Genomic DNA, 24495 nt, shown 5'->3' on the forward strand with positions numbered 1-24495 from the left:
TTTAACTATTAAGGAAATTTCCTAATATGAGTAACAGTAAATTTTACTAGATGAAATTGAATAAAAAGAGTTAAGCAGAAAAAAATCTCTGGAGAGCACCAGAATTAGTTCCTATAAAAAGATTTTTTATAAAACCATTCATCTATTACACCTAGCACAAATAATGTAAGCAGATTTTTTCAAAATGTGTGGCAACTGGCAGAACAGCTCACTGAAAAATAATAAGACTTTAACCCTTAACCGCGTAACCTCAGAGGCACACTACTGATGATAAGATTCAAGTTGTCAGTCTTAAAATTTTAGAAATACCATTATATCTTGTATAAGATATGGAAAGGTTTATAATCATACACACAAAAAAATAAAAATAGGTAACATATGACAGGTAACTAAAAGATATGTTTAAATCTAAAATTAATTTTTATCTATAGCCAAGTATGCCACTGTTTTAAAGTAGTATGATAAAACTTAAAACTGTGATGTGCAGTTATGGGAATTGTAACATTCATATCAATTATAATATAAAGAGTGAAATGTAAGAATGCCAATGTTTAGATAAACCAAAAGCCAAGTGCCAAAGATCTATTTTTAAATTGAAAACATGTACCAAAACACTTAAATCATTTGAAAGAACTAAATTCATCCATAATTTTTCATTGCTGTCAAAGCTGAAGAGCACAGTAATTAATATTAGCCATTAATAATGTGATCTACATAATGCCCCATGGAAAGATTTTTAAGAGTTAAAGAACCTAGAGAAATTAGATGATACCAGTTCCATTTTCCAGTTTGTATCCTTGACAAATGCAGTAGCTGAAATTGGAAAATTCAGTCACTTTAAACTGCATTCCAATTTAAAGAAAAATTTATCAGTTTTGTATCATGCATTAATGCAATGTTTTCTTAGTAAATAAATATTTTAAAAGATATGTAAAAACTACAAAATCTAGATGCTAATGTCAGTGACAGTTTAGGAGCTGATTTGTAGCCACTTTGGGTTTAAGTAACAAGTTTTTTCCTTATTTTTTGGAAAACACTATAGAATTCATTTTAGAAAAAAACAGAAAAGGTATTATGTCTAACATTCCTCCATCTGTTCCAACTACTGGCAAAAGTGAAACTAAATTTGTGTGTGTGTATGAGCCTGTTCTTCATGTTCAGAGAAATACAAGTATGCAGCATGCAATATTTGCAGTGGAACACACAAAGCATGCAGCATGAATGCTGTGAACTTGTATTTCTATAAAGCAGCTCTCCCCCCGCAACCCTTTTTGAATTTAAGTACCATGCACATGAGAATGCAGAATATGAACATCTCAGGGATCCCTGTCCATGACAGATGGAAAATACAGGTGAAAAAGCAATCATGAACTCAAAAGCAAGTTATGTGGTATTTATGAATTTAATATGCAAGATATAACCTAACATTGCTCTTTGAGGTATATATGATTTTATCAAGGAAATCTTATCAAAATGATCATGGTTACAAAACCCAATTGATATAATCATAAACAAATGTTTGTTCTGGGACAGGTATACCAAACTGTGATCTCATACCCTACATAAATCAAAATATTCCATACATTTTCCTTGGATACCTAACATACAATTTTTATATTTTACCTGCAGTTTCCTGGATATACTTATTAAGTAAAAAAGTTCATTAGCACAAAACTATGAGACTGAAAACATAAACTCTGTCAGAAGACAGCAATAAGTACCCTTTAATTAAAAAATATTACTTTTTGAAGCCTACCTCAGTTTGATCCTAAATTACAAAGATTTTACTTATTTTAAGACTATAACAAGACAATTTTTTTAAACTATAAAATTTTTTACAATAGTATCATTGTTACTCTGATGATGATGATAATGGTGTATACAATCCTTCACATAAAGATGTTATATTCTGGTTAGCAAGACATCACCTAAGTGCATTAGTAATGCCAGGCGATGTGGTGAAGTGGAGGATAAAAACTATGGGCCCTTTGAGAGCATGGACAATGTCTTTCTCATCTTAGACCCTCCCAACACCTAACATAGTACCTTGCATGTAGTAAAAATTCAAATTTTTCATTAAATTGATTTACAAGAAGCCAATATCTGATACGTATGTTGAATTATATTAAAGCTAAATTGGCAAATAAATGTACCAATGTATCCATAATGGATACATCAGGTCTAAAAAAAAATTTTACTACTCAAAGTGCTTAGAATATATATCACTATAATAGTATTATCTGATACAGGAAAGGATTAGAAGTGTGACTATTCCCTATTTCCACAAAGAGTGATCTATTAACTTTCTTTCTTGAAATTATATTAAAGCCAAATTAAGCAACTTGTGAATTAATTCATAAATTTACTATGAAAAAAAGTCCTTAAAACTATCTATTAAAAAATAAATGCATAAAAATAACATCAAAAATATTTTAGATTTTTCAACACTAATGTGTCATTTCCAAGCATTCCCAGAAAAGCACTACAGGGCTGGCCCCATGGCTTGGTGGTTAAGTGCGCGTGCTCCGATGCTGGTGGCCCGGGTTCGGATCCCGGGTGCACACCGAGGCACCACTTCTCCGTCCATCCTGAGGCCGAGTCCCACATACAGCAACTAGAGGGATGTGCAGCTATGACATACAACTATCTACTGGGGCTTTGGGGGGAAAAAATAAATAAATAAAATCTTTTAAAAAAAAAAAAAGAAAAGCACTACAGAACATTCCTGGGAATACTGTAAATGTACTTAAAACATCTACAAAGACCTTTCAGTCACTATATCATTAAATATTAAGAAAGAGCTTAACTGACATTGTATAGAAATGTTTGCAATCCTGCCTCATCTATATTTTCTTTTTTATTTATAAGTTCTTATAAATAAAATATGCTAACTACTTCTCCATTTTTTTGGTTTTGAGTCTCCATTTTTATCTATTAAGAATGTAGAAATTATATTTATTTGCTGCATATTAAAAATACAAAAATTCCAACATAAAAATGTTTTAATAATTGCTTTTATCTTCTCACTGAGCAGAATAGTCATAATGTATTTCTATTTTATAACTTTATAATTTATTTGTTCTTTAAATCCCTTACCAATCCTTTGTAAAGTTGGAAGTTTTTCTTAAATATTTTCTTAAAATTATTCTCTCACCTAAGTAACATGTGAATAAATTTTTATTGATTTTTTTCTTTTACGAAAGAATTATTTTTGAATCGAGAAGAATTTTACTGTTCCATAGCATTTTCTGTGACCACAGAGAGAACAGCAAACCAAAGAGAAAACTGATAGATCATTTCTCCAATTTACTAATGGAAATGTATAATCTCAAAAGAATAGATTAATTCTAAAATTTATAAGTGAAGGGAAGCATCACATCTATAGTGTTCTGTATCTAAGTCTAAAACTTGTATTATTAGCAGTAGCCAATTATTAGACCAAATGTCCGTAATAATGGTGAACTTAAATTGTATACATGGTTTCTTTTAAGAATTGATGAAATCATTAAGGTTCATTATGAATATTCAAAGTAGTTGGGATAAAAAGAGTGGCAGGTAATATCTACATGGATATCCTAGAATTTGCAAGTATTATTAATTTGATGAGATGAAAATGGATTTTTTAAATGGTACCACATATAGAAACCTGTGTAGATTTTATATACTCCTTGCTTAAACTATATTTTAAATTTAACAACTATTAGTTCTAGATATGCGAACTAGAAATTACTTTAATTACCATTTCATTTTAGTGCTTAAATATCATAAAAAAGAGATGATACTTTATATGGAACTACCTAAACTTTTTATAGAAAGCTCTGATATTAGAAACATTCCTTAAAGTCTTCAAAGAAATAACTACCTTTCACTGATTTAAAATATATGACAGAAGTGACATTTAACTAAGCTTCCAAGATAAAAATGTGATCCCTAGCATTTCAATATGCACATACAGTTTATAACTTTTCAACATCAGTGCAAAGTCAGTTGAGTTTCCTAAAAAAGCCATTAAAACAAAAGCCATAAAATTTTGCAAATGTGCTAAATGAACCAATAGTGGAACGGAGAAGGAGTAAACTATTGACTGTTCAGAAAATAATCATAAAAAACAACACAGGATGTTTGGAAACAACTTCTCGTCTAAAACACTTATTGTTCAATCTCAGTTACTCTCTTTAAGTATTTCATTTTTCTTACTGGTAATAATGACTTCAAATCTAAGTATCTTGTCTGATAAAAGTCACCAGATATAAGGACATATTTTCAGATCAAAAAAGAAAGATATCGAGAGAAAAAAATTATAAGGCCAACATTCATGTTGCCAAGGGATTGAAAAATCTAGAACACACAAAGTGGCTGCAAACCTGCTTTGTCAACACCTTACATGCCAACCTTCATTTTCTACTTTTCTTCTTCTTCTTATAATATTAATGTAAAGTTTAAAACTTTACAAAAAGTTTTAGTTTCAATCAGTATCAATCTACTATTTAAAAACAAAAAAAGAAAGGAAGGAAGGAAGAAAGAAAGAAAGAAAAAAAGACTTATGAAGAAGTCTGAAAACGAGACCGACCTATACCCTGGGTGAGATTGGATGGGTTAAGTGTCTCTGGCACTATTTGTCTTCACTATTGACAGACACTGTCACACAACCCACCACACGATGCCTGTCTCTGAATGGCGAAGCTAGAATGCAAGTTAAGTGTATTAATAGAAAAAACAACTAGCATCCCAGCATATAAAATAAGCAATCCAGATTACTTTACCAAAACAAAAACAAAAACAAAAAAACCCCAAAAAACAAAAATTGTAGGGTTGATCATTTAATTTACATGTTTACAACAGTTTCAATTTCCCATTTGTAGATTTCCCACCCAACTTAAGTTTACATGCTATAATAAGCAATATTTTAACATAAACTTTAAAAAATTAAATTATTAACATCCAAATAAATGCATGTGGCGAAATTTCTTATCCAAAATTTTTCACTCATATTCACCAATTTGTTCTCCTGTTTACTAATGCAATCTAATCCATAAGCCAGAATGCTCTCTCTCAGGTGTCTTTAGGCTGTGCCCTTACCCAAATTCCCTTAAAGAATGGAAGAGGATATGCTCTGACTAATATACCCAAGCAATAAGAAATATCGATATTTTAGCAGCAAAAGAATTTTTTCATTTCTCAGGCCAACTTCCAAATACTTCCTTCCTCATCTCCCCTCAAAAAAGTTACCAATTCACACTTTTCGATTAGATATGCTACTATGCATAAAATGATCCTTGAGGCTCTATTTTAAAAAATAATTAGCACTATTGCTGAAGCTCAAAGGTCTGTCACTGATTTATTAGAGACCATCTTTTTCTTCCTCTGTCCATCAAATTGCCAGTCAGGGTTGTAATACTACACAATAATTCTCTCCTATTTTTAATCTGAATGCTCCTAAAATAATTATTTTTACCTTGTCAGAGTGCTATTAATATATTTACAGAATATTTATTAAAGAATGTTTCCTGAAAAATAAAATGCTTACAAAATTTCTAACTGTCCTGATACTTAGAGCAATGTTTTTTGTTTTTTTTTGTGAGGAAGATCAGCCCTGAGCTAACATCTGCCAATCCTCCTCTGTTTTTGCTGAGGAAGACTGGCCCTGGGCTAACATCCATGCCCATCTTCCTTCACTTTATATGGGACACCGCCACAGCATGGCCTGACAAGCGGTGCGTTGGTGTGCACCTGGGATCCGAACCGGCGAACCCTGGGCCACCGCAGCGGAGCACGCGGACTTAACCGCTTGCGCCACCGGGCCGGCCCTTAGAGCAATGTTTTAAATATATCTTTTGTTCTATTCAACCCAAAGTATCTAAGCACTGTAAAATATGTACTAGGTACACATTATACAATTTGGTTTTTAAGTCCTTTCCTATTGGAAGAGAAAGATGCTATCATTTAGTCATTTAGGTACTATTGGATAGCCTCACTGGTCAATACTGGGTAAAGAGACTAAAGCCCAGAAAGAATCCTCTACCTTAAATAATTTAAACACAAAAGGGAATAATTCTACTAGCTGAAAGGTAATGTTACTTAAAGACAAAAACAGAGATTATCATTATATTAACTTAAATAAGAATTGGAGAGAAAAGCATCTGAGAGATGCTATTTGAAGGTCACTTCAATGCTTTATCATATAATACATTTTAATATAGTTTAGATTAAATAATAAAAGTATTCCTGCCAACTGAAGTCCAATGTTGTCACATTTCTTTTTTTTTAGAGGTGACCAAAAAAGGAAAAGAAAACAGTATTTGTATCATTAAAATCTTCTAATGTAATTAATCAGGTTTTACACCTGGGTCTGGATTAAAGAGTGTATATTAGATCCAAGCATGGACAAAATAAATTGTCTATGCAAAAAACAGAAGATAAGTCACAAATTGCTCTACCAGAAGTTCTGATAACTGATCATGCAACTTTATCATTTCATGAAAAAAGGGAGAGGAAGAGAATTCTAGGAAAAACTCTTAACCAGTCAACTTTGCAGAATCACCCCTTTGGAAAATCTCTGTTCTCCCTATGACTCATCATCCTCTATTCATGTTCCTTTTATATACAAGGGTTCCTACTGAGAGAGTGTTGATGTGAAAGAATAAGTCAGAAAGTAAACCCCATGGCCCATGTGTGGCTATATCTTGACTAACATGCAAAACTTCAAAGTAAGGTAAAAAGTAGACTTGGTAAGAATGCAAAGAAAGAAGCAAAATAAGGTTTAAAAAACTTATTTTTATAAAATTAAGATCTATTTTTAAAAACCTTACTAACCAAGGAAAGGAGAAACACATGTGGGAGGGAGGTCAATGCTTACTGAATGGTCACTAATTGTTGTAACATTAAGTATTTTACATATTTATCTTCATAATAACCTTAAGAAAAAGTTGGTATTATTGTCTAGTTACAGGGGTAATATTATTAGCAATTTATTTAACTCCCACAAGATTCTATCTATATGATAGAAATGAATAATAGCAATCAGATTCAAATTAGGCCTTTATGATCCCAAAGCCCGTGCTAACTTTATTATATTTCATATGTGGGAAAAATAAATAGAAATAAAACTATAATATGCATGTGTGTATGTGTGTGTTTAATCTAGATCATTGCTGTACAGGCCTGGCACTTTCTCATTCATTTTCTGATTTAATTTAATTAACAATAATACCTTGTTATGAAGGAATGACATGGGAAGAATGAATTTTACCTCAGTGGGCTAAATAAATACTGCTGATGGACATACTTGCATTTATGGACAAAAAGATTACTGTTCCCTTAATTACGCCAAAAATAAATTCATCAAGTATCTAATATATCCCACACCTTTGTTACTTTTTAAGAGCATACTTCATTGGGCATTTTGACTTATTTTAATCATCTGCCACCTGGCGTTTTTTAAATTATGAAATATTTGAAACTACCATCCATGTACCCTCTGCTCATATTTAACAAATGCTAATATTTTACTATGTATGATTTTATTTTTGAGAAAAAAAATCTCACAGAAACAGGTGAAGTCTTTTGTTGCATCCTACCCTAATTCATTCCCCTCACTCCTGCCCCAGCTGAAGTATTTGTACAACTTTATTAATATTATTTATATAACTAATTATTATAAAACAGTTACAGCAATACTTTTTGTTTATGATATTATCAAGCTTATTGGTGATATAAAAAACTAAAACCCACTTCTGTGCATTATTTTCTTGATGTGAAATTGTACAAAACATATAAAAATAGAAATTGTGTATATTTTATATATGTATTTGGTTTATGAATGGTTGAGCATCTGTGAGCAGTTTTAAAATGCTATTCTATAGACTCAGGTAAAATAAAAATGTGCTTGTTTTATCAGAAACTAAATAAATCACAATATTTATAAAAATTGTTGCTAAAAATTATTGAGGACAAAAAATGGTAAACATTAAAGGAAGAAATCAGTAATAAGCCATATGTACCTTTTGTCAATGATAATTTATAATATGGATAGCCTCCTGAATTGGTAGTTGTTTCTGAATTAACCATTATGGCCCAAGTTTGCTTATGCTTTTCATTATAATAATGCAGATGTTAACATAAATCTATACATACATACATATATATTTCTGTATGTACAAATGTATGTATTTAAATTTACCATGTAATTTTAGTAAAAAGACAGAACGAGGAGTAGAGTTTTTAAACCTACTTGCAACATGTTTGTAACTAGTATCTGACTTCCTTCTGGAAGTGGTCCAGTTTTCTAGGAAGTGTAGAAATGGCCATATGTAATAACCAAGACCGACTTACATTTTAGCTCACAACATGAATACATAATTTACATAGGTGAATTACCTTTCCTGTTAACTGGTTTTCGGTTTAATCTCAGGAACAGTATACTACATAAATGGCCAAAATTCTGAAATATGCTAACCTAGTTAACCTGGGAGAGCAATCAAAGGCAAATTTGCTCCTCAAATTTAGTCAACTCAAGAAAATCCAAATTACATAACTGTAAATACCTTCTAACACTAGTAAATAAGTTATAATAAATTCATTGGGCTATGTAATTCTGTTGCTGTGAATCACTTTTATTAAAAATTAACATTCTTCTAGAAATCATATTCCCATTTTGTAGATCCTGTAACTAGTAGAGAAGGGATATGTCTTTTTCAACTCAATATCCTACACACCGCCTAGTCTAGGATCTTGTGTTTCCCTAACTGAAGTGACAGCACACAATGCTAAATTCTCTAAAAGCACAGTGGCAAGGAGAAAAGAAATTAGACTCCAGTAGGAAAGAAGAGAGGCATCTTGTGCCTGGAAGGAATGAGATATGATGATAAGCAAATTGTCTAGCACTATTCCTATCACATAGTAAGAACTCAAAAATGATAACTTACATTCCCTTCAACTCAATTTTTGTACAGTTTTGTTATGTTAAAATCCCTATGATTTTAATTTAGGTCTTAATGATGTCTGAAATGAATTAAAGCATAGCTGTTCTTTGGTTATAGGACATTAATTTAGTTCTCTAGTTTCCTCTCCTATAGTGTAAATGGCACTCAATTAAGTTCTTTCAGTATAGAAAATACCTGTTAGGTACCTGAGATTTATTAATTGCTGTGGCATAGAATTCAAAGCACTATTTAATAAGTCTCTTCCAACAGAAAAGTTTATTGTATGGATCACTTGATGTAAAGTTATTAACTTAAATTACAGCCTTAAAAACCTCCAGTGATCCAACTAGTGGAGATATTCAACAGAGATTTCTATTGTACATGCTTTATTAGTATATATACTTACACATATTAAAAACTGCTATAAAGTATTAGAGTACTGAGACTATGTGATACTTCTAAAAAAGAGTACTAATATATAATTACTGAAAGTAAAATAATTTTATGAAAACAAACAAAAGAATTACTGACTAGTTTTTCTTAAGATTCTCTGGCTGAATTATCAAACCTATGGTTTGATTAATTCATTGTTTATCTTTAGAACAAAAAATTTTAAAGAAACTTAAAATGGTCACCTTAGCAAAATCATATTTTGATATAAACTAATAAACATAATATCATACCCAAAATGAAGACAGAGTCTAGGATACAACAAGAAAATAATATGATTTCTTAAAACGAAGATTAAAGTTTATTGTTCACTTCTGTGAAAGACTTCTTATTTTAAGTAAATTAAGTAAATCTAAGGATTTACTAATAAAACTATAAATGTATAAGTAGATTTAAAAAAATACTTGACTACTATGTGAATTATATCTCAATAAAGCTGTTATTTAAGAAAAATACCTGCCATATATCTTTTCAAAAACCCCAAATTCTGGTATAACTGGTTGTTTTAGTTCTCCTAAATAATACTTACATTTTAGTTCTTTATAACCTATACTATAGGATTCACAAAAAACCAAAAAGAATCCTTTCATGATTCTCATTTCTTCTTGATCAACTCCTTATTTTGCCAAAAAATACCATCAATTCATTTGGACAACTTTTTTGTGTTAGGAAAATGACCTCTGTCTTAACTTTTGAGAACCTACACAATACTGTTCAGAAAGTCCATATTTCTAAAACTTTTATTCATTCATATATTGAACCTCAAACTCTTAACTACCTTTCCAGGGGGACAAAAACAGAGGTCTTTAAAAAATGGGGAGGAATACATATTTCAGACCGGTGATTCTCAACTACACCACCCAGATTTTGACATTTGGCCTCATGGAGAGGGGAGGAGTTGTGTAGAAGTAAGCCCTCTTTCCCCATTTGCAACCCTGGGACTTACCGAATAAAAAGATGTTACTGATGGGAGTATGTAAAAGTGTGAACAGTGCAGAGGCAGAAAAAGGTTTGAAAGACACTCTTTTACCCAACATTCTGGATTGTGGATTAGCAGCATCATGTTTACTCATTCCCTCAGTAATATGTAAAGGGAAAAAATCTAGATTGGCGAATCTGAGAAACACACTTTAAATAATTAAATAATAAAGAATGTACATAAACACCTGTATGCCCAGCCTCTCAATTTTAAAATTTAAATTGATTTAGAACTTGTGAAACACAAACCTTTACGGCAGAACTAGAAGTCTGTTCCCACCAGGCCCTCATATCTGAGAGCAGCCAATCCGGCTCCTTCAAAACTCTGAAGAATTAACTACATCATGAGTTATCATTTTTATGCATTTCATATTTAAACAGCAAATGCTATAGATTTAAAAAAAAATCTCTCAGAAGTCTAAATTAATGTGCCTTTCCCTGGACATCTAGTCTTTTGGCCAGGAAACATTAAGTAACTGGTAATTTACCTCAAATCTCTCTTTGACAGTTATGTCACTAAGGATATTAATATGTCAAACAAAAAAGCAATTCCAATGATATATACTAACTGATCTCCTTACAATAATTATTTTGTAATTTAAACTCTCTTATCTATAATGTTATACGACAAAGACTCTATTCTACCAATAAGATATTAGAATCCTAGAATAAGACTATGTCAGTTATTAAATTTATGTAAAAACAGTTACAGGGGCTGGCCCAGTGGCATAGTGGTTAAGTGTGCGTGCTCCACTTCGGCGGCCCGGAGTTTGCAGGTTTGGATCCCAGGCGCAGACCTAAGCACTGCTTATTAAGCCATGCTGTGGCAGGTGTCCCACATATAAAGTAGAGGAAGATGGGCACAGAAGTTAGCCCAGGCCTGGTCTTCCTCAGCAAAAAAAGGAGGATTGGCGACAGATGTTAGCTCAAGGCTCATCTTCCCCACCAAAAAAAAAAAGTTACAAAAGACTTGGTTTTAGATCATAGAAACTTTCCGTGTGTGAATATAAGGAAATTGTCAAGGTTACCTCCTTATTGTCTTTACCATCTTTACAATGGCAATAACTTTTTAATCTAATAAGAATTTATTACTCTAGAGTACTTCCTTTGGTTAATTCTCTTATTTTCATGATTTTTCAACTCATAGCTTTCAATCTAATTTATCTGGAGAGGATTTTCTCAAATACATGGAGGGAGGGAGAGAGGATCAATGTTCCATTAGTGACCCAAATTCAAGAGTTTTCAGTACTTATATACAAAAATTTCTGAAATTGAGTCTGGTATTATTTAAAAGGAAGTGTTATTCTTCAAACCTAGCTAACATTTTTTCAGCTTTTAAAAGGAACGGGATCTACTGTCAACAGATGTAAAAAAGCACGGAAGAAACAGACTTTTAGTTCAATACAGATTCAACATCTTTAAAAAATAATCTCAAAGATACAAAAGAAATCAGTTAGTCAATTTCTACCTGTGGATTTAAAGTGAAATATTTCATTAAAAAAATCATTTTTCATGTTTTATTATCTGATACAATTTTTAAACAAGATTTAAAAGTTTAAATTCCAGAAAAAATATTCAGGGAGGGACATTTTAGAAGCCAGTGGATATAAAGTGAAACCAGGTCATCTTATCAATTTGATTACTGAAAAGTTCACAATTAAATCCACAGAATCTGTTAGAAAATGTCTGGCAATACATGAACAGTGAGCAGGGCTGATAAGTTTCTTTGCCATCTTTAAAGTTTTCCTGCCCTCAACCACAAAGGCTGCATACTGCACTATACAGCTCAGGGGAAAGATTGGTACACAAGGTTAATGGTACATAAGTTAACAAATACAAGAAAAATACCCAAAGTTCTACTATAGTACCAATATCCTTATTTAAATCACAACCTTCCTCTTCACTGTTCTTTTTGAAACGACAAGAATTTACTGAAAACAATGCTCTGATGGACTTTAACTACCATTTTAAAAGATGAGAGGGATCATATTAGACAAGAAACCTCTAACTAGTAGAAAAGATAAAACTTCAGAGCATATATATACTTTTTTCCTTTTTTTAAACCAAACACACTTAGCAGTCTATAAACCCAACTAAAAAACCAATTACAGTTGGGCAACCTAATATTATTGAAAGCATTCTTATTAATTTATCACTAATCAAGACTTTTTTCTATTAGCTTGTCTGTCAATATTTTATTCTAATTCAATCCAAATGTGACCCAATTTTAATTATAAACTGTATGATTTGAGAGCTGCATAAAAATAAACTTGATAAATTTTAAACATTACTTTCCATACTTTTTCCTTGATATAAGACAACGTCTTTATATAAATATTACACTCAAGTCTTCCATTACTTGCAACTGAATTTAAAATAAGTATAAAGTCACATATGTTTTTAAATGTAGGGAAAAAGTTATAGTAACATGCTACAAACAGAAAAGAGACTTAAGCGCTTGAGTCCTTCTTCAGATTATACAAAATATTTTTCCTTTGAACAAATTTTTTAAAATAATTATTAAATAGAGACTCAAATATAATTTTCTATCAATAGCTTGGTATTCAACTTTTTTATGTGCAGTCAACAAAAGAGCTTTAAACTCGTTCCCATAGTTCAAGACAAGGTTCATTCAAGGACATGGCACTAACAGATGTGCCAATATGAAATTTTAAGAAACAATAATTCTATCAAGAAAATTATACTGAAAAATTTTAATAGTAAAAGTATGTATTTTAAAACCTCCTAAAACAAACCCTCAAATCACACTCTTTTTGATATGAACTTTGCCAGCACTGTTCATGTTGGCCAGATAATACTCTAGTTTTCTTTAATAGAGTAAAATGAAATGCATACCAGCAGCAACTACAGCTGGAGGAGGCGAGCCTGCCTCACCACCGCTTGTCTGACTCATTGATGCTACAGATGTTTCTCTAGATGGAGGTAACTGTAACTCCTTTGGAAGAAGATCATAGACAGATTCTGTTGGGGAGAGAGGGAGAAAAAATTTTTGAAAGAGTGCAAGGCAATAACCTGATATATGAGCACGAAATTAATAAGTCTTTTCACTCACGAGGAGAACTATATTATTCACACACACACACAAAAACGCCATATAATTACTACTGTAAAGAATTCCTAGCAAATATTTTTTCTTGTATTATATAATTTTATTGAACTGAAGAATAAATTTTCCATTAGTTCTGCCCCATTTGCTTCTTGGCTTTATCCCTTATGTTTAAGATGGTCTCCAGAAAAAGTTATAAAATTTTAAAACTGAAGGAAAATAGACAGACTAGAAGAAATGTCAAATAACTCAAAATGTTCCAATATCCTCTGTAATAATAAGAGTGTAACTTATCATTCTTTACATATGAGTTAGCATATACTAGTGTCTATCAGCTTTAAATTGGCTTTTTCAATTAGACCATTAGTCTAGTCCTGCTCTTTTACCCAGCACCTTTTTAGCAAATATTTTAATTCAGTATTATTATGCGTTTTTCCCTCCTAAAAGAGCTAAAACAGAAATGTCATGGCTCGAGGAAATATTTCTTACTCTTAAGCATCTCCACTTCTACAAAGGCACAAATATAGGATACTCTTAAATTAGAGATCATAAATGCCCATATTAAATTATGATTACTTTTGTACCCCAGATTAAAGAATATTATCTTTTTAACGTATTTTATAATACTCTGTCCACAAAATTAAATTTATACCTACCATTCAAAAAATTCTTTTATAGTTATTACTGTATGGTTTTTGGACAGAAATAATTCTCAAAATATCCTCTAAAGGTAGTAGAATCAATGTTGGAAGGAACTTCAAAAGACCAATTAGAATCATAGGCCCATTTTCAAAAGAACCAAGGCACAGAGTTTAAGGGACTTGCCTAGTATTCCAAGAAACCCAACATTCCAACAATTAAACAAGATTATTAATTATTTGCACGAGTGATTCAAAAACAAAGGTAGCACTATAAAACATTATATCCTTGGTGACAAACAATATTTTTAGTTAACTGGTACTGGACTCATGAATACTTTGATCCTCCCAGTTAATCATTAAAGTATATATCCTTGCCCACATATAACTACAGAGCAAGACTGCACAGCTGTATTTGTGAGAGGAGTAGACTCGAACTCAAGCTTCCTGACTCCAGAGCATTCTCATTCTACCATGATGACCGCGGTGGTTTTTCCCATACAACTCATGAGCTGTGCAACCTTGGGAAAGTCACTTCTCAACTCTAGATCTCATTTTTCCTCCCCTGTGAAATATAGGGTTGGTAAATGGATAGATTCTCTGCCAGCCATGACATCCTGTAATTAAGGAAAGCATAAAGAGATAACCATCAATGTGATATTGCAAATTTTAAGGTCACTGTACTTCCCAGTTCACCTGGGATAGTCCTAGTTTATTCTCAAAGCATACTGGTTTGGAAGATGAGTTATATGGTCATCCTTTGCATATATGAAATGCTACATGAAAGAAACCATGCCAGTTGATACAAAAGCCAGTAAGTGGCTTCTTAATCATGCTTGGCACAGAAGAATTTTATTAGGTTTGATCTTGTATCAGTTATCTTTTGCTGTGTAATGCACCACCCCAAAACTTAGTGGCTTAAAACAACAGGCATTTTTTTAGCCTGTAATTTTGTGAATGGGCCATTTGGGCTGGGCTCAGCTGGACGGTTCTGCTGCTCACTTATGTGGCTGGGGGCTTGTTGGCATAAGAGTGTCTCAGCTGGAACAACTCATCTCTGCTCCACATGGTCTCTTCTCCTTCAGCAGGCTAGCCTGAGCTTATTCACATGATGGCCAAGTTCCAAGAGCAGCAAGAATGAAAACCGCAAAGCCCTCTTGAGATCTAGTTTGGAATCTGCACGCTATCACTTCCACCACATTCTGTTGGTCAAAGCAAGTCAGAAGGCCAGCCCAGATTCACAGGGTGGGGAAATAGACCTCACCTCGTCATGGGAGGAATTGCAAAGTGTTGTGGCCATTTTTGCAGTCTACCCAGTCCTCATGTACTGTCACAAGGGCCTCTTGAAAAAACATCCAGGGAGAGGAGAGAGGAGAAAATTATTAACTAATAGACATTTGTTACTCCTCAGGGCCTGGCAGCTCTGCCTCCTCACTAGTGTTTGAATTACCCATGGTGGTGAACGGCCCAAACCTCGACAGTAATTACAAGAAAAATATGATTTTTTTTAAATGTGTACATCTAGTTTCAGAGTAAATAGTACTCCCACTTGTTTTTATTTCCACTTCATTTATATGCAAATGATATAACAGTGTTTGTTTGATTATGCCTACTTACAGCTCAGATAATTAATGTGGGCTTCACTGTTACAGTTTTCTTAAATTAATGGCTTCTTTTTAAAATGTAAACCTTAATGAGGAACGTCTTGATGAAAATTGAAAATAATCAAGGAAATAAAGATCCAAAAAGTAAAAAAAATAAAGTATATATCCTAACTTTGATGCGGATAGGGATAAGGAAGAATGTCATGAAGGAAAGCTAAAATTAGAAGTTGTAGTATTAAATGATTTTCACTCACAGTAAAAAATCAACTTAAAAGTTTCTTATGAAAAACCCTATTACCTAACACTTGAAATTTTCATCTTCAAAGCATTTGGCAAATTTGACATCTGTCTAAATATAATATATTCTGACTGAAAATTTTCAGTTTGTTAGAATGTTGTTAAAAGCCTTAAGTAAATTATTTCCATCTTTCAACTAATATAGGGGGACAGTAGGGAGAACCTAATTAAAACAGAAATGCCATATCATCAAATATTGATTTTAATACAACTATTCTTCACAATCCATGTTGAAAACAAGAGTTCCTTATACATAAAAGAGAAATTCACTCAAGTCTTTTTTTTCCCCAAACAAAAAGGAAATTTGAAAATAAAAATTCACTTAGATGAAAACAAAAGATCTACCAAAATACATTTATGTGAAGGGAAAAAAACTTATCCTAGTAATAGCCCCATCACTAACAGTTCTTCACTGGTCAGGACTATTTCTCCACTTCTCTAATTATTAAAATAAATAAATCAAATCAAAACAAATGCTTGTGGACTGAAACACTCTACCTTTCCCACAAAAGGGTATAAAGTTGAGTCTACATTCGAGGTATAAAAGCAATGTTAATAAAAATATATTGGAAAGTAACTAAATGCAGAACTTATTATATCTCAGCCCTCCCCCTAGCCTACCCCTCAAAACAAAACAAATACCTTCCACTTCACCAAACACGCAAGGTCAAGTGGAAGGTGTAGGAAGCATGGATTCATTCCTTATCAAAGGTATTTTCTGATTAAGTGACTCAAGTGTTTAGAAATTAAAGAAGTCAGAAGTTTCACCACATCTGTCCAAGGGAAGCAGTAGTTAATACAGTCGTTACCAGCACAGGCTCTGATTTCAGACAGAATTGGGTTGGCTCTGCTACCTTAAACAACTTCTCTAAGACTTAATTCCTTATTTAAACTCTTCTTTTACCCCATTATCTCAAAGACTTTTCTTCCAAGCTATAACTGCTCAACCCAACCACATACACTGGTCTTTCTCTTAAATCTGTTTCCCATAAGACATAAAAAGATTAAAGGTATATAAATTATGCTGTTAATACTATTGTCATTTAGTCCTAAATTCAATCCAAATTAAACACTTGTACAGTCTCCACTAGCCAATGAAAACACTCCTGAAAAAGAGTATAGGTATTTTAAATTAATGAAAACGACAAACAGTTCTAAGCAAGTGCTAGCTACCTCATGTTAAGCCACCATATCTATTTTTCTGGTACCCTTTTTTTTTTTTTTTGGTGAGGAAGATCAGCCATGAACTAACATCCATGCTAATCCTCCTCTTTTTGCTGAGAAAGACTGGCCCTGGGCTAACATCTGTGCCCATCTTCCTCCACTTGATATGGGATGCCACAACAGCATGGCCTGACAAGCGGTGCGTTGGTGCACACCCAGGATCTGAACCCATGCCACCAGCAGCGGAGGGCGTGCACTTAACCGCTACGCCATGGGACCAGCCCCTTGTGTTATCTTTTAAATCAGTTAGATAGATAAGGAAGGAATGAAATTCTAGGTTTTTAAACATAGAATATGAAGAAAGAGAATGGGAAATCCATAATGGAAAGGCAGCTTCCTGAAGAAAGGCTTCCTTAAAAAACAAAAATAAAATCACTTCTAGATATTTTTTTAAAAGAGAGAGAATGGTTACAAGGTTTCTTCTTGGGGTGGTAAAAATGTTCTAAGTTTAGATTATGGTGATCGTTACACAACTCTGTAAATATAGTAACAATCACTGAATTTGTACACTTTAAATGGATGAATTTTATGATATGTGAATTATACATCGGTAAAGCTGTTTTTTAAAAGAAGAGAGAAAGAGAAATAGAACAAGTACAAGTGAGAATTGCACAACAATAAGTTAGGTCTCTCAATGTTCCTAATAAACTTCATGGACAAAAATATCTCTTCACATATCTTTTCTTTGTGAAAAACGAAATTATGAAGAAGGCCAAGCTGCAAACTAATCTAATTTGCTTTTTAAGGCTCTTCTATTGGAGGATCAGGAAAATGCTACAGGCATAGTTATCCTAAATTCAGTAAAATAGCTGATGAAAATCTTAAAAAGTTCTTATGAACAAGATGAAGAAATATAGACTTAACAAAATAAATGACTCTAAGAAACAGCACCAAAAATATATGGGTTCAACCTGGAGGGAGGTGGTTACTATATCAACTACTTGCATTAAGATATCGAATTTGTGAATGACACAGGCTTAAGAGGGATATATCGTACACTATAATTCATCACTGATCATGAAAGGCTGGAATATCTGCCCAAAGGAATGAGGTGAAATTTACGAAGGATTAATGTAACAGCTGGTAAAAATTGCTCTCGTGCAATGTACTAAAATGCACTCACTTTCTTCCTCTCTTTTTTTAAAATTTACACATGACTTTACTTTTGTTTTCTAAGGAATTCTTTCCTCGGTCTGCCAAGATTGGGGTGACTGTTGTCTTACATATTTCTTCTATTAATGTTGCTAATAATTTGTACAATCATAATGTTTACTCAACTCACTTAATGGCTCATTATGAATTTTAGTTGACCGAAATTCCAATATAAGTGACCTAGTTAAATATCCATGTAGTAGAATTACGGCAAATGTTAATAGAATAACTCTGTTAACATAAATTATTAACATAAGGGTATAATAAAAGAAATTAGGCAGAAGGGGAACAAACTCAGAAGATAAAGAATTTATCTTCTATGGGTGCAACAGTGCAGAGCTTAGGGTAATGAGGAGGAAGGAAGAAATGGAGGAATGAAATCATTTTCAGATATTGATAGAAAACTAATGCTTCCCAATGTTGGGTGCGAAGGTGAACAATGTAAAAATGGGCTGACTGGCTGGCTTGTTTGCTTGGTCATTCAGTCAACTCTGATCCACTTATGTCACTGATTATTTCTGGGTCAATTCGGTCCTTTGTTCTTCAACACTGGCTATGAGGAGGTGGGTGGATACTGCATCAAACTCAAAGTAGACAGAAATCCTATCCTGAGGGTGCAAGGCAATGAAAGAGAAGGGAAAAATTGGTAACTTAATAGTGCAGCTTTTTTTTTTTTCTTTTCAGTTGGGAACTCTGTTCCCTAACAGCAGATGGCCCAATCCCATTCTCTACTGCTTCATTCTGCATGTTGCTCAGTTCCAGGAAAAGATGAAAAGACTTCAAACTCCCATACTCCGTCACTTTCCCCTGGAAGAGTCCAGGGAGATAAAAGATAAAACAAAGTTAACAGCTGAGAAAAGACATGCTTTTCATGTTCTTTTCTATCAGCAAAATGACAACATTAATAATACAATTACAGCTACCATTTACGGAGCATTTTAGCGGGGCCAGGCACTGTGCAAAGCTCATTATATACATATTCTCACTTAATTTCAAAACAACCCTGTGAGGTAGGCTGTACCAAATCAAGAATTTGAAACTTGTGTAATAGTAAAAAATGAAAAACACATGTGATAAAACAAAAAAAAGCGAATGATAGATACAAAGTTTAGGACAGTGGTTTCCTTTGATGGGGAGACAAGGAGATAGGACAAAGGAGGAGCAGAAATAAGTTGGGCTGGACAGTGGGCTCATGGATGTTGTTTTTACTAAAATATATAATCTAATCAAATCAATACAATAAAAATTAAGGCTATGCATGGATAGTGCACAGCCTCACAGAGTTGCTGTAAGACTTAAATAAGATGATCTGTTAAAAAGAACTCTGTAAATTATTACTCCTTTTTTGGAATTTTTATCCCCACCTCATCCTTGTTGATCTCATAGCTAGCATCCATGTTCAATTGCTTTAGGATTAGAAAGTAAATACCAAAACTGTCAGAAAATTCACCTACTTGATGACTTTTCTGAAGACTACCTCAATTACTTTCAGGTAACAAAAATAAACAAAAGTTGTATACAACTAATACTACAGATTTAACTCCATGCAGAGATGAAAAATAAAAAGGGAAAAAACATTCTGTAAATAAGACGTTTCTATTCAGTTGTCAAGCAAGCAGCTAAGTGAAAATATTTGTGGTAAAAAGCATGATACTTTGTGTTGGGAATCCTTAAAAAATATAATAAAAAGTGAATTAATACTCAGCACAGATATTAGTTATTCAAATAATGAGTGCTTCCTGATATCGGATACAAATAACATAATACTGAAAAATCCATTTATAAATGTTTATATCTTGTTTCAAAAATGGGATTTTACTGTTCTTAAAACTCTAAATACAAAGCTACTTTAGCACCCAAAGGAGTGAAGACTTTTCAAAAAGTCCTCGCAAATGGTTTGGAAACTAACCACATTACTCTTCCATCTCTCTATTAACTATCTCAATAAGCTGGTGAATCCCAAGGCTGTGGTTTCACATCAGACATGTAAAACAAAATGCCTGGCACCTCCACTGTGCCAGCATAGTTCTGCATTGAAAAGAGACAGCATTCATTCTGTTAAAAACACTTCAGCCTTGACAGACATCATACTTGGCATCTCCACTGGAAAAACGTACTGGCTGCAGGTCTACTGGATATTTGGTTTCTAAAAGATTATGAAGTCCAAGAATAACAGGTAGGGGACGCTCTATTTTAACAAATTTTTCTCACCTAAGTTTAAGTCAATTTACTGGTTTGCTGTCACATATTTACATAATCATATCACTTCTTCCTAATTGTATTTATTACTGTTTTCCTAAAACAACCTAGTGTTCTAAGGTAATTTAAAATAATATATAGCAACATAAATTATTATCAATTTGGAGAATAAGAAAACTAACTTGAGTTCCAAAATCATTTTAATACAGCACATCATATATATTTTCTAGTAAGAATTACTTTTCAGTTAAAAACTTCAACATTATTTTCTAAATAACTTCTTAATGCTTATGAAATACAGAATGGAGTATACTATTCAACTAACCATTTTGATTACCTATTAATTTATTGATTGATTGTCTATCTTAATTTATTTATATTATTTTCTTAAGAAATTACTTAAGTCTGTCCTAGAAGGAACAAAACTTTCAAAGTCATATCAATAACATAAACTTTTTTTTTGCCCTGAGCTAACATCTCCACCAATCTTCCCCTATTTTGTATGTGGGTCGCCGCCACAGCATGGCTGCCAACAAGTTGTGTAGGTCCGTGTCTGGGAACCGCACCCAGGCTGCCAAAGCAGAGCATGCTGAACTTAACCACTAGGCCATGGGGCCAGCTCCAACATAAACTATTAAGTCAAACATTTATGGCTTATCTATAATTTTCAAAGATCTTACAAGAATATTTTTTCAATAGAGCTTTAAAAACCACAGAGTTCAGACAAAGTCAAAGAGGGGTGGGGAGGGTATCTATGGTGGGAGCATGGGGAGGCCAGGCAAGAGGTTTCAGAGCCCAAGCAGGGTGAGGAAAATGTTAATGCGGAGGAGGAAGGAGAAGGAAGAGATATCCAGGTGCAGAGTCTAAGTAATGTAAAGAAAATATCTGCAGCCTGGTATGTGGTATCAGAGTCCAAGCAGAATAAAGAATCTATGGGGGGGTGGGGAGAAGCAGGGAGTGGAAGGATGGCCCAGCTTGGGATAGAGCCCAAGAAAGTGGGACAAGGAACGTATTCATGCAAAAAGTAAGCCTGATGTACAGGGGGACAGCCTGCTGTGGGGCATTGGAGCCCAAGCAAAGTGAGTCTCCATTGGGATGGGCAACCCAAGCAGAATGTGGATGGTATTTATGGGAGGAAGTGGGCAGAGCCCAGCATAGAGTGTCAGAGCCAGAGCATGGTGAGAAGTGTATCCTCAAGGGGATGGCATGGGGTATCACAGCCCAAGCCGACTAGTGAGAAGGTGATGGAGGGTGGCCAGCACAGGAAAGCAGAGCCTGAGCAGGGTGAGAAAGGTGTCCATGCAGGGAGTGCCCAGCATAGGGTGTTAGAACCCAAGCAGTAAGGAGGATATTCACATAGTAGTTGGGGTATCAAAGGTTAAGCAGGAAGTAGAATGTGCCCATATGGAGGAGTAAAGAAGCCCAGCATGGGGATCAGAAATCCAAGCAGGGTGAAGAGGGCATTCATGTGAGACGTTGGAGCCTGAGCAGGATGAAGAGGACATTCCCACGGATGGGCAGCCCAGCATAGGATGTTGGAGTTCAAGTGTGGTAAGGAAGACATCCATGGGAGTTGAGGGAGCAGGAGCAAAGGGCAGATATCAAAATCCTAGCAGGGTGAGGAATGTAGGATGGATGTGGGGAGTCAGAACTCAAGCAGGGTAAGGAGGGTGTCCACAGGTAAGCAGGAGGGTAACTCTCGGTGTCACAGCACATTTGGGTTGAAAAGAGCATTCATGTAGGACAGCAGCCACAGCCTGGAGGCAAGATATGGGAGTCCAAGTTGGGTAATTAGGGTATTAACATGTAGAAATGGGGGAGGCAGTGGCAACAGAAGCTTGGTTACGAAACAGAGGGAGATAGCTCAAATAAGTAAGTCTATTAAGATTAAAGGAAATCAAGTTTCTCATGTCGCACAAGGGAGTTACAAACATAGGCAGAAAAACAAGAAGGAATCCTATGGTTTTCAGTTGCAACTGGAGGTATCAGTGTGAACTCATGACAGTCAATATGTACAGAAAGAAAGAAAAATAAAGATACAAATGGATGAATGTGTCAGTGTATGTACATAAACATACATATATTCCCTAGCACTGTCCTCTGAAAGGTCCTGTGAGCAGCAATATCCCAAAAGCATACTCATGCAAAATGAGCACATCTGGTATCCAGATCTTGGTTTTCTAATCTTTTCCACCAAAAGTAGCTAGGGCTTTTTTGAGAAATGGTTGATATCTGGGCTAGGAAAGGGAACAAAAGGAGCCTGGAATATCTTGTTTTGCTAAAAGTAAGGAAGTACTCAAAGAGTTATAGGGGACATGCCAAAAAGACACAGAAGCCAGCTTGAAGAGGCTCTCATTGGCCAAATACGAGATAATATGAGCATAAATATAAGTAATAATAGTCACAAATTATAATCTACTGAAAACATAGGAGTCCTTACTGATATAAAATAGTAATCAATAAACTGAAAGTGTCATGAGAAATGAGATATTTATATAATTTCAAAGTACAACTCCACCAAATACGTATTAATTACAGAGGAGAAACAGAGTAACTTTAAAATGGAAAAGTCTGACAGACACCACCTTAAAAGTGATCAAAATGAGTATCATCAGCAATGACACAAATCAAAATTGTATGCCACCTGAGAGGATGCAATATGAATACATCATTATTTCTGTGATATTCTTGTGAAAGATGCATAATTTGAATATGATCATGAGGAAGCAGACAAACCCAAATTGAGAAACATTCCACAAAATAACTGATTTGTAATCTTCAAAAGTATCAGAACCACAAAAGTCCAGGAAAGACCAAGGAACTATTTCAGATTGAAGGAAACTAATAAGACATAACAACTAAATGGACATGTGATTCTAAACTAGATCCTTATGCTATTCAAGACATTATTGGGACAACTGGAGAAACCTGAATGGGGTATGACGATTAGATGGAAAAAAGGTATTGATGTCAATTTTTAAAATTTTGATGGTTATATTGTGATTATGTTGGAGAATATTCTTGTTTGCTGAAAATACATACTAAAGTATTCAGTGGTGATGGGGCATTATGTCAGCAACTTACTCTCAAATGGTTCAGTAAAAAAGTTCTTTGCACTGTACTCACAACTGTTTTATGAGTTCGAGATTGTTCCAAAAGTACATAGAAGCACACATTTCACTAAAAATTTAATAGTTAATCACTACATACTCCAAAAATTCAGCTCTGTAACTAGAAGTTTTACTTTTTTAAATTGCAATTTCCAAAGAAATGAATATATCAAAGGAAACAAGCTTATTTCATGTCTTCACATTTGGATATCTGGTCATCTACATTATCCTCTCTCTCACTTTTCCTACCATTTCTGCCTAAAACCACTCAAACAAATAAAATCAAATACTTTGGTACAGAAAGATAGTCTGGGTTACAAAATATATCATAAGTTATTTCTTGGTCATATTTACTTGTTTGACACCTTATTTGCCACATTCACAGGCTCAGTAGTTTTTGCTATGCCATCTCCTCTTCACTATTACCTCCAACCTGATAGAAAAGCAATTAATTTAAACACTCATTCAACATTTATTTAGCTCCCACACTGAACTAGGGACACAAATGTAAAATAAAATCACTCTTATGAAGATCAGTTGAGAGAAAATAAAATTAGTCAAGTTTAAAATAATGCAGTACAGTATGTGTTTTAAATAGAAGTATGTGGTGCTTTGCAAGTGGAGAAGAGAGAATCCTTAACACTATCTGTGAAAGATCAGAGAAGTATACACAGAAGATGTGATACCTGAGGTCAATCTTGAACACTGAAATGGATATTTGGCAGACAGATTTGCGAAAAAGGAGGAGAAATTGTAAATGCAAACCCGAACAAAGAGAGTATTTTTATTTTGGTTATTTCAGTTTTTCAAGTAATTCAGTAAGTTAGAATACGGGAGTTACACGGAGGCGTTAAC

The 24495-nt window shown here is 33.7% G+C and overlaps 1 protein-coding gene across 5 annotated transcripts in view; it reads right to left on the reverse strand.

The window, feature by feature from the left end:
* The window catches only part of NFAT5 (nuclear factor of activated T cells 5), a 122498-nt gene that overhangs the window by 52137 nt on the left and 45866 nt on the right, over window positions 1-24495 (reverse strand). For 4 of the 5 annotated variants that reach the window (XM_087420017.1, XM_087420016.1, XM_087420015.1 and 1 more), the window contains one exon: window positions 13206-13331. In XM_087420017.1, coding sequence (XP_087276143.1) covers window positions 13206-13331 — 126 coding nt within the window. Of the gene's footprint in view, window positions 1-13205; window positions 13332-24495 lie in introns of those variants that run through there. The other variant, XM_087420018.1, reaches the window with a different exon arrangement.

Source organism: Ceratotherium simum, chromosome 30 (genome assembly GCF_057802395.1).
Source record: "Ceratotherium simum simum isolate JZ-2026a chromosome 30, ASM5780239v1, whole genome shotgun sequence".
Classification (NCBI taxonomy): Eukaryota; Metazoa; Chordata; class Mammalia; order Perissodactyla; family Rhinocerotidae; genus Ceratotherium; species Ceratotherium simum.